The 12,039-nt window shown below is 32.4% G+C and overlaps 1 protein-coding gene across 2 annotated transcripts; it reads left to right on the top strand.

Annotated features, from left to right (window-relative positions):
• The first annotated feature begins 273 nt into the window (after nt 1-273).
• Nucleotides 274-11,602, top strand: LOC110999548 (NFX1-type zinc finger-containing protein 1). Of its 2 annotated transcripts, XM_022268647.2 has the most exons (14): nt 274-1,063; nt 1,439-1,655; nt 1,940-1,985; nt 2,286-2,520; nt 3,245-3,409; nt 3,686-4,528; nt 4,866-5,018; nt 5,976-6,123; nt 6,487-6,570; nt 7,971-8,245; nt 8,970-9,116; nt 9,549-9,723; nt 10,173-10,312; nt 11,528-11,602. In XM_022268647.2, exons 1-14 carry the CDS (start codon nt 395-397, stop codon nt 11,588-11,590), a joined length of 3,360 nt encoding a protein of 1,119 aa, XP_022124339.2. In that variant the 5' UTR covers nt 274-394; the 3' UTR covers nt 11,591-11,602. The 2 variants fall into 2 exon arrangements, with proteins under 2 accessions (XP_022124339.2, XP_045487082.1); XM_045631126.1 differs by lacking the exon at nt 274-1,063 and having other exon boundaries at nt 1,536-1,659.
• Nucleotides 11,603-12,039: the final 437 nt, after the last annotated feature.

The raw sequence follows: 12,039 nt of genomic DNA, 5'->3' as shown, positions 1-12,039 counted from the left end.
ACGGTCTTATTTTTGAAAGCTTAAAATAGCTTTAAACTATTTCATTATTATGCATAAACTAATGCTAATCCTAGGTTACAAGATAATACTAGACATCGACTAAAACTAGATTATGCTGATGATAATACTACTAGCTTGAAAAGATCCTATGTACTACTTGGTGTTTTATTATCTATACTTTATAAAATTTATACGTGTCACTTATCACTTGTCAAAATATTACAATTTACAATAAAAGTACAAAACGTCAGACGTCAACCGATAGATGACACATAAACAAACAGTCTAATATATCTAGTCGGAATTAAGACTTTTTTAAAAGTTAAAAGTTATTTACGTATACATTTCAACTACGAATCTGATTATAGACGAACTGCAATAAAATATCAAAATCATGACTGATGGAAATAAGTCTCTAAGAATTGACTGGTTTGATGGAACTGTTATAGAAGAGACGAGACCAAGTTCCTCTCAATTCGCTGATGAAGAAGTTGCCATTGCCAAACCCCAGAAAGCTTTGGATATTGAAAGGAAACCTATTGGGTTCAAACGGCTTCTTGACATTTCCTTTATCAAACCGCCTTCTCTAAACATAGAATTAGCCAATAGGCCTGGGTTTTGGCTTTTGTTCAATAGCGAATTAAAGAACGATTATATTGTTTTGATTGTCAAAATATTAGCCGCTTTTTATAAATCAATGGACTGCGGCGAAAATAGTAAAGTTAGCTTTTTGCTAAAAACGAAGTTTCTTGAATCAACATTCTTAGCACAGCTTCAGGATTACTTATCTAAGTTACCTTTAGTGAGAATAGTTGAAAAACGTTTAAATATGCAGTTTTGGGAAGATGTTGAATCATTTTACAATAATGTTTATGAGTTATTTCAAGGTATTTTGAACTATAGAGATTATTCAAAAGAGTTACTAAGTCTATTGAATGATTTAGTTGAAACTGCGGAATTAAGTGCTATAGGAGTCCAAGAAGAACATAGTGAAAGAATTGGGGAAAACTATTATACAAAGATATTAGGATTGAAAGAAAAAATTGTACTATCAATATCTGAGGTATTTATTCTGTGCTTTTAATTCGAATACTTTTAAAAAATAATAAATGTACGAATCTAAGCATAGAAGAAACGAATTATTATCTAGTTCGGTTAGGTTAGTATATTAATACTTTATTTTAAATAACTGTCCAAAAAACGAATTATTATGTAGTTTGGTTAGGTTAGGTTATGTTAGGTATTGAATTGTAAACTTTAACCAATTTATGAGCCTGTAGACACCATTTCCTAACTTTTCATAAAATTTAAATAAATTTACAGTATGAGACAAGTGAAGCTTTTAAATACAACAGTGTAACAAGATTTATTTAATTCTTACAAATAATGGGTATGAATTTGTATATTAAAATAATATTTTCCACATTTTTGCTTGCAGGGTAATGAAACAATTATCACACAAAATAAAAAGCATGACGTAAATAGTTTTAGAAACATCCCAATCTTTCCTACAAAAGAGGATCTACTTGGTAATCCTTTAGTGAATATTCAGCCAAACATAATTCATGGTGCTTACTCAAATCTGGAACACTATTTAGATGTTCAGTTCAGGCTGCTGAGAGAAGATTGCTTTGGGCCACTCAGAGATGGAATATGTTGGTAAACATTTTTTTGAAGACATGTCTTGCATGTGTTAATTTGATACATCTATAATTAGTGGCTGTTAGAATATATTGTTGTTTAATTTAGATTTGCAGTGTCTACTAAACCAATTTAAATTTTATATTTCATAGATATATTTCTCAACTGAAAAGCAGATTTGAATATTTTTTTATTTTGAAATTACTAATACTAATATTATAAATTTTTAAATTTATTATTTCAGTATTAGTATTTGTCTCTTAAGTTTGCCATTAATATTAATTTAAAATAATTTCAGCAAAATATTTACAAAATCCAAACAAAAGAAGACATGAAAACATAAGGTAAGTGTAGTATTTAACAAAATAAGAGTTTACGTCTATGTGTAAAAGTTTAACTGAAATAGTTATGTATATCACATTTTTTATATTTTTTTTTAGTCAACCATATTGACATATTTTAACTTAAATATTTGCAATAACCGTAAATAAAAGAGATTAGTTCACTTCCTCAGAGTGTTCAATCCGCGGACTGAGAATCAGTTGTGCATCTATGTACGAATAATATTCATTGTGACAAAGCAACATACTTATACCATTTATACTTACTACTAAGTTTGTTCTAATATAAAATTTCCTTTTAAGAGTATATCCAAAAGTAAGAATAATATCCACATATCTAAGTGCAAACAAAGTGGGCTATTTAGTAGATATTGCTTGGAATGAACGAAATAATCAGAAATCCGTTGACTGCACAAAATATGGATTCAATAAGCAACTTATGTTTGGATCATTGTTACTCTTTACAAGTGACAATTTCAATAATATACTATGTGCATCTGTTTTGGATGTTAATTCTGGCTTACTACGGCAAGGTTGTGTAAGTATTATATTATTTGTTATATATATGTATTAAGAAATTTTTGAAATTTGTACATTATATCAAAACAAACTGTTGTTGCTTGCTTGCTTGTTGATGTCTCATTAGTATTGTTAGTAAATGGGACGGCAAAATCCTAAAGCTGTTAAAGTTCTTGAATATATAGATTGTGTATAAAGAAGATGTTTTAATTGTGAGTTTCTCTATGCGGGCTACAGATTTTAGTTTATTTGAATTCTTTGTGTAGTACAGTTATGCGACTTTAGACTTCTGTCTTTGATTTCTAGACTTAACTCGAAACTAATTGGCATATCTAACTTATAGATTTGTAATATTAAAACGGTTCTTCACAATTTCTTCATATGTATTAGCCGTAAATAGAAAACATATAAATACTTTATTACTGACAAATACCTAGTTTGTGACAAAATTAATATATTTCTAGTCTCCACACAAGGGAGTCCCTGTGTTGTGGGTAGCTAGATAACAATTAATGAGTGGTATATGCTTAAAGCAGTTTAAAAAAAAGTAGTTTTAGTGTTACCTTACCTTAACTAATCAAACACAAGTTTTATAGGACGTAAATTGTCTGTGAATGGGTGTCCTTGTCCTTGTTATTTTTTGGACCTCAAGAGTCATGCCAAGACATATTTATTAAATATATAATTTAATTGGCTTAATGTGGACTTAATATTTTTTTAAGCAATCTTATTTATGTTTTCAGATTGCAGTTGCATTTGAGAGACCACTGTCACAAAATATATTCTCTCAGTCGCTCCTAATGGTTGAAAGTGAGGTGTTTTTTGAGCCCTACCACAGAGTCCTTAAAGTCTTGCAAAACTGCAAACCAGATGAATTGCCTATGAAGAATTATATTGTGGATGTTCAGGTATGTACTGGTATAGAAAACATGTATTACATGAATTCTTTATTTTATAATAAATAAAATAAGCTTTTTGCTGAATTTGACTAAGCATCCTTAAAAAATTGCAAACCAATTTTTAAAAGGCTGGCAACATTTCGGAGTCTGTTTTTCCCATTCTATAATAAAACTCCCTCCAAATTTCTTCAGTTCTCTATGGATTCATTCTGCCATCATAATTATATGGTCCATTTTAATATTATGTTTATTGCAAATAAAATCTCTGGTCAAAATCATTTTTAGGCAAACACAAACCCTCCTGCTTATCTAACTTCAGACACGATATACAGTATTCAAAGTAAAAATGGCGAAATATACTTTCCCGTGTTAGATAAATCACAATGGCCCACTTCAGATTCATTTGATTTAGACCAATCCCAAATGGAGGCATACAATTTCGCCCTAACAAAAGAATTCGCAGTAATACAAGGCCCTCCTGGTACAGGCAAAACATTCCTTGGAGTCAAAATCGCTTCCACTATTCTTAAGAACTTGTCCCTAGACGGCACACCAATGCTTATAATCTGTTACACGAACCACGCCCTGGATCAGTTTTTAGAGGGAATTTTGAACATAACAGATAATATAGTTAGACTTGGCAGTCAAAGTAAGAGCAAATTACTTGAATCGTATACTTTACACAATTTGAGATCGAAGAGAAAGTCGAAGTATGGATATTTATATGCCAGTAAGCGGTCGGAAATGGAAAAAGTATTTGATGAAATGATGGAAATTCAAACTGATATTGACAAGTGCGGAAAGGAACTACTGTGCTATGAGACTATTAAGCCATTTTTGAATTTGGAACTGAAAAGTGTTGATGAAGATCCTATACTAGCGTGGCTCTTCGGAAATGAAAGGCCTACCGTCGAAGTTGATGATTGGGAAAAAGAGTGTGAAGTTTCAGGAACAGAGAAAGTTGAAACGTGTTTTTCAGAAGAATGGGCTCTGAAAGAAATAGATTCTATGAAAAATAGTATTAAATATGTCGAAGATATTACAGATGTAGGTATGGACAGACAGAAAATGATAGAAAAATTTCAACTCCAGACTGAAAAGATAAAACAGCGGCTGGATTGTTTTAAGGTATAAATTTGATTTAGTTTTGCTTGATTTGTTTATACACAGCACTCATAAAAATAACTATTCTAAAATAATTATGTTCGTATCTATTTATTAATAAGTGCATACCTGCAATGCGTTTAATTATCGGAAAAACTCGGTCCGTCGTTCCACCACCGGAACCAGCTACATAGTGAAGTATTTCGCAACCAATTTCACTGAGGGTACTTCAAGAAAAGAGCATACCAATTCTTTAAGAATGAAAGAAATCAAAAGGGTTGGCAACGCACTCGCGTTGAGTGTCCATGGACTCATCTGCCCGTTTGCTTAATATTCTATAAATAAATGTGAATATTTACAGAAATATATGGGACGACAAAACGAGGGTAGGACAATCAAACTTGAATCAATAAAGGATTTATATAATTTGACGATTGATGAGAAATGGAATGTCTATTTCTACGTAGTAGATCTTCTTAAAAAGAAATTAATGAAGAAAATGGAAGAGTTACTGGTAAATTTTTTTAATAACTTTAAAATTATTTCAAAAATTACATGTTTTATTGTATTTTGAAATCCCGAAAGGTTTAAATACAGACAGATTTCTCCGTCCTTTTTAATAAACTACTGACGCATTTAATGATTCCGTTCGATTTTTTTGTAATTTTGATCGTGGTCACGAGATTGCGTTATTCCCAAACGAATAATAGTACTGACAGAAATACAATGGATTTTGGGTATGCGAAATGTTATTACAACTTAAAACTTACGTGCAGGTAGCACGTATTACTGAGTAGCAACTGTGTTTATTTTGTTATAAAACCATACATTTAACTCCAAAACAACCTACCATAGCCAATATCTATAAACAAAAGATTTTACTTTCTGACCAACTATGTGCATTTCGCGGACTCCAGTCGTAATATCTGTAAGGATTTAGAGAAATCTGTTACAAATGGTTCATTAAAAACAGTCGCTATACACGAACTGAATTTGTGACTACAAATATGCTTTCAATTCAGTAAGCCGTGTTGGCCTAGTGGCTTCAGCATGAGGTTCTCATACCTGAGGTCGTAGGTTCGATCCTCGGCTATGCGCCAATGGACTTTCTTTCTATATGCGCATTTAACATTCGCTGGAACGGTGAAGGAAAACATCGTGAGGAAACTGGCTTGGATCAGACCTAAATAGTCGATGGCGTGTATCAGGCACAGAAGGCTGATCACCCGTTACTGAGGCCCACACCTATATTAAATGCCGTTACAACCAAGGTTGTAATAAATTAAATCCATTGTAATATTATGCAAATTAGTGATAAACGTGTATGAATAAATCAATGAAGTTATTTGTAATTTACGTAATTATGAAAAAACTACTTAGATTTTTTACATCTCTGACAAATTGTGTGGAAGAGATTAAAATTAAATTTCCTTTCATAAGTTTAATGACTCCACCACGTAACAATTAACAGGAGAAACACAACGGTCTAGCGACAGAATTGGAAGAAGTATCGACACTTATCGACAGCGATGTTATGAAGACGGTTCGCGTGGTAGGAGTCACCACGACATTTGCGGCTCGACGACATGATCTAATGCGAAAGTTATTTTCGCCAATTGGTAAACATTTACTTTTTTTTATATGCAATATATATTTTAATTTTAAAAACCCAATTGTTATGTATACAGTGTAACCTCTTTATAACGATATTCGTTATAACGAAACATCTCTATTACATAATGAGGACTTAAATTTGTTTGGTTTAACACAAAACCCATACATTAATTTATTTTTTATAACGCAACAGATATTCTCTATTAACGAGAAATATATTCATATTTAGACATTGATAACATACTTAAGTATCGAAAAAAGGCTCGGTCCCTTGAAATTCGTTATAAAGAGCTTACACTGTATTTATAATTAGGAGAATTCATATTTACTATTATATCTATGAATAAAAATAATGAATTTGATTTTAGTTATTGTTGAAGAGGCAGCCGAAGTATTGGAAGCTCACATTGTAGCTTCATTGACTATGAGATGCCAACATCTCATACTTATTGGTAAGATATCCTATATATTCATGCGGCCCTGGTACTTTGAAATTTAATTGTGAACCCTAACAGATCTGAGGCTCAGACCTACCCTTTTAGGTCTGAGCCTCAGATCTGTATGTGCATGATCATTTCTTACTCTAGGCATAGGCAAGTTGATGATTAGCCTTCTGTGCCTGACGCACGCCTAAGGTCTAAGGCAATCCGGTTTCCTCTCGATGATTATCTTCACCGTTCGAGCGAATGATAAATGCGCACATAGACATAAACTAGATTGGTTCCCAGCCGAGGATCGAACCTACGACCTGAAGATAAGAGTGGCACGCTAAATCTTTTATATATAATTAAACTACGGTATTCAGTTTGTGTTAAACATTGTTTAGAAATAGGTACTCATTAAAACATTACGCAATAGATTTAATGAACTAATTGTTCCATTGTTAGAAGCGTTATCAACAAAAATAAATTTTGATTAATTTAAATGCGTCAGCTAATATTTATACTTTTCGCCCTTGCAAGTGCTAGAATGATCCCTTTCGCACTCACTTCCAATTTTTATGGAACGATTCTCAACAATGTAGCAGCGGTTCATCAGTGGTTGCTTAAGCATTAACATACTCGAAACAGAACTAATCTACGACCAACCAGGCTCCAGAAGAACTCCTTATATAGAAATTGTATTCGTTTTTACAACAAACTTACCAAACGAAATTTGACAAACTGAATAAATTCAAAATTCTCGTTAAACACAAATTAATCAATATTTTTATAAATGTGACGAATACTTAAATGATCCTAATCCTTGGGATTGATTTGCTCCAGTTCAAACAATTTGTATTAAAAACTAGGCGATTGAAAAGAGTAGCGGACAGTTTCCTGCCAGTTCTTCTTGCCCGAAGCTTGCTTGCTCTACACCCTTGACTTGCGAACTGTTAGTAAATGTAAATTTAGAATAAATTTTACATATTTTCTGTTGACGTTTATAAGTGTACTTACATCTATGAATAAAGTTATTTTGAGTTTAAGGTATTAATTTCCCTTTCCGATATAATATGTATGTGGAATATTTTTTTGTGTAAGGTTTAAATATAGTATAAATAATAATAAGTTAATATATATAATATTAAGTTTATAGCCCAAGCATAATATTTTCCCTAAAAATATATACCTACCTATGATTGGTACAACTAAAATTAGATATAGTCATTTTAATATATTATTCTGTTACACATCACACACACAAACTGCTTTAGCTAGTTAAAATTGCGACAATATATTTAAGGATAATATTTATAATAACTAATACATCCAGACTTGCAATTTGGAAATAAATGGTGAATTTTAAAGGGAAAAGTGATGGAAGTATGATTAATCAAGGAGCCCTAGATTTAATTTATTATTGTTTATAGGTGACCATAAACAACTTCGCCCTTCTGCTGCGCACTACAAATTAGCTAGATGTTATAACTTAGAAATCTCGCTCTTTGAACGAATGATAAAGAACACAGTACACTCCAAAACATTGGTCACTCAACGGCGAATGTGTCCGAAATTTGTGGAACTTTTGGTACCGACGATTTATGACAAGCTTGATAGTCACTCTAGTGTTTATGGTTATAATAATGTACGTGGAATGAAGGATAATCTATACTTCTTTAACCATAGTGTATATGAGGATTCAGAGGTATGTCAAACCACATATTATATACAATCTTTCGCTCTTCTTTCCCTTTCTGGCAAATTGTGTTTACGCTGTGGTAAAATTCCTTTCTACACTCTTGTTTTGATAGCTACCTATATATTAAGTTTATTTATTTGTGTTTGTAAGTAAATTAATAGGATTTAATCAAGGAAATAATTTCGACACTGTTTTATTATTATTTGTCTTCCAATGACTCTTTCGTATTTGTGACCTTCTCAATTTCATCTGTCCTCTTAAGGAGAACAGTTGTCGGGTTTGAGGTCACTGCACTGATTTTTATTTTTTTACTCAAAATTCGAGTGTACTCCTCCCTCAAAGGCCGGCAACGCATCCACTAAAAGATGTCCCGTAGGCTCAAAATCAATTTTTTTCAATTATAAAGAGTAGGAAGCACTGACTTTAAATAATCGCATGTTAGCGAGCAAGATCCTATTCCAACAAGTTCAAATTACCCAAGGAACCAATTAACATTATTATTTCATTAATCGAGTATATTTCGAGGGACCGCAAATATTTCAAATCATCGAAAGATTCAAAGTATCGAGTCAACTGTATATATTTTTTGTTAATAAATCAAACGACGTGTAGAAAATTACAGTTAACAGTTCACATAAACAAAGAGATCCGATGTGGATCGCTTAGTATACAGGCTACCTACAATTTTTTTTCTCAGTGTTGCCTTAAACACACTTGTTCTATAATTTAGGGCTTAGAAGACACTTGGAGCCACAAAAATACATTCGAAGCCGAATGGAGTGTAGCACTTGCAAATTATTTAAGAAATATGGATTATTCAGCTGAAGATATCACAATTTTAAGCACATATACTGGTCAGGCTACGCTTATAAAAGAGGTATGTGTACGAGAATTTTCTATTATATAATGCATTTTTTATGTAACAGCAATCTTCTGTATTTAATATTAAATGAAACTGTCAATGACGAAATGACGTTTGCGCTTTGATAAAATTCATTCGAACGAAGAACTCTACTGTCTATGGCGACACAGAACAAATGTAATGGTGATGTACAATTGAAAATGTGTACTTATATCAAAAGGTCTATCTCTCCTTTGCTCCCAAAAGGGTCAGCAGCGACCCTGGATCTCCTCTCGCTACGGTCCTTTCATGGCATTCACCATGCATGCTCGATTATGGGTATCCGGTTGCTTTGTGTATCCCACTTCATCATCTGTATCATGTTCTTTGTCACGCGCTGGTTAATACATACTTTCCATGCATGCCTGTCATTTGTTTTTGGACAATTTACTTGACATTATTTTGTAGCTAAGTAAAAAGCATCAACTTCTTCGCGATGTAAGGATTACAGTAGTAGACAACTACCAAGGGGAAGAGAGCAGGATAGTGATATTGTCTTTAGTTAGGAGCAACAGAGATGGCAATATTGGCTTTCTTTCAGCGGCAAATAGGATATGTGTAGCATTGTCTAGAGCTAAAGAAGGTAATAAAAAATCTGCACATTTTTCATATTAGCGCTCTGTTATTTGTGTACTTTTTTATTTTCTAACAAAGTAAATTAATATTTATTTTTATTAATAAAAAAATTAAACTAGTAAAAATTTAATTAGACTAAAAGTGATCGGTCTTCTCGGGGGTTTTTGCTGCATCGCCCCAAGTCTTCACTGAAAACCAAACCGATATCCTGAATTAAAAAGAATATCTGAAATTTTAAAAATCTAGATCAATAAACTCATGCTTCATACACGTCTTTCGCGGATTTCTTTGTTGTTTTTGTTCGGGGGATTTTTTCGCGTGTGCGCCTATTGCAGGGGAATTCCCCGTAATAGCCCTTTTAATAAAAGTAAATTCTATGTTAATTTTAGAAAGGCTAAGGTTGAAACACTGTTATCCAGTATATATATATATATATATATATTACCAATATTTTAGGTTTTTACATATTCGGGAACATAAACGTACTTGGCACAGCATCGTCAATATGGCAAGAAATTCACAAGAAATTGGTTTCTATGAATGCTGTTGGAAAAGCTTTTGAGGTGCAATGCTCAAGACATAACCAAGTTTGTAAAGTAAGTAACATTCCGAAGCTTCATTTCGGCGTTTTCAGGAATATATCTATCCGAAGTCCGGACAATGATAAAAGGAATCGTGATTAATTTCATTGATTTAAAAAAAACATGTGTGCATTCACACTTGGTAGAAGTGAAACCTTCAAAAACAAAGTTAAAATTACCAATATGTAAATTAGACTTTTTTTACTATGAGGAATGTAGGTTAAAAAAATTTGTTTAAAAAAATATTTAATGTTTAATTTATAAGTTATTATTAATTTTTAATTTGGGAAAAACTAAAATAATGAAATTCGATGAATAAGCGACAGTAAAAAGAGACGGAAACATTAATTCATAAGCTTTAACGTGGGAGAAAATGAGATAGGAAGCATTATACAGTGTATAAACTTTAAATGTATATTTGTCTCATTTGCCGGCATCATCCTACACATTTTTGTATTTGTGTGTCTTACCTGTCGTTTTTTCCGTTGCATACGGTTCTTCAGTTCTAACAGTCAGTTCAGAGTGGACTTAAATTTGCCACTCCAACTACCATCGCAAACAATAAAGTATAATTGCAATTAATATTGTTGTAAACAATGACGTAAAAACCAGAACTTCCAATACCGAAGTTTTTGTATGAATGTTCAATATGCGGTTAGAAGTTGGGAGCGTTTGTACGTAATGAATTTAGAGTGAGGAGAGATGGAAATCTTTACGATACATTACAAGAAGGCGACTTTCAATGCGTTCTCAGAAATAAAAGAGATTCTCTTACGCATTTTTTAAATTTCTAATGGAATCAACACTTAATTTTGTATGTACTTTTACTGTTTAAATATTACGTAAGCATATTTGCTGCAATTTATCCCCCCTTTCTCTTGCTCTCAAAAATAATAGTACATAAACGTATTATGTTTTATAGGATTCCTCGAAAATGCATTTCGTTTTCAGACAATGTGTGAGTAATATGTGTAAAAAAGGAAATAATTACTGTTGACGTAATCACCAAATACGAAAATCAGTCTCCCCCCTCCGGGTTTACGTAATATCTGAATGGCCTTGTCATTTGGTGGTCATGCAATGTAATACTTGGATGCTCGTTACAGATCGTGAACACTCATGGTGACGTAAGCAAGAAGTAATTAGGAAAATATTTTATTTACTGCTGCATAAATGTGATTTTTATTACTCGTGATGAATTTTTGGATAAAACTTATAAATTTGTTTCAGATCGAAAGGCCGCAAGCATTCATCGATTGCCTTAAAGGAGAGTGTTTAAAAAAATGTCCCTAAATAAATATACTCAGATAACGAGTGTTTTATTTTATCACGATTTATCGTGACATACATTTATAACTCAATTTCGCATCGTCACACAAGACAGCCGAATTAGGTATTAAATGAATTTTCCTTTCGTAAATGTTTGGACTTTTTACATATCATGTACCTATTCCGTCTTTGGATATGTCTTTAGTGTAATTGTTTTTTGGTTATACATAATTTATGTCCGCTGTAGGACTACGAAATAAATAGCATATTTCTTCTTCAAATACATAACCAAGGCATTTTAAATCTAAGCAAATATCACGAATTCAACCCGTATTACCTCGACGTCGTTCCACAACTGAGCGTTTTAAGGTAGTTTGGAACCTTTAAGAAAAGAGCGTACCAATTCTTAAGACCGGCAACGCACTCGCGAGCACTCTGGCATAGAGTGACCATGGGCAGCTTATCACTTAACA

This window comes from Pieris rapae, chromosome 14 (assembly GCF_905147795.1).
Source record: "Pieris rapae chromosome 14, ilPieRapa1.1, whole genome shotgun sequence".
Lineage (NCBI taxonomy): Eukaryota > Metazoa > Arthropoda > Insecta > Lepidoptera > Pieridae > Pieris > Pieris rapae.
Note: the sequence above shows the minus strand (reverse complement) of the source record. Positions and strands in the feature narration are given on the sequence as shown.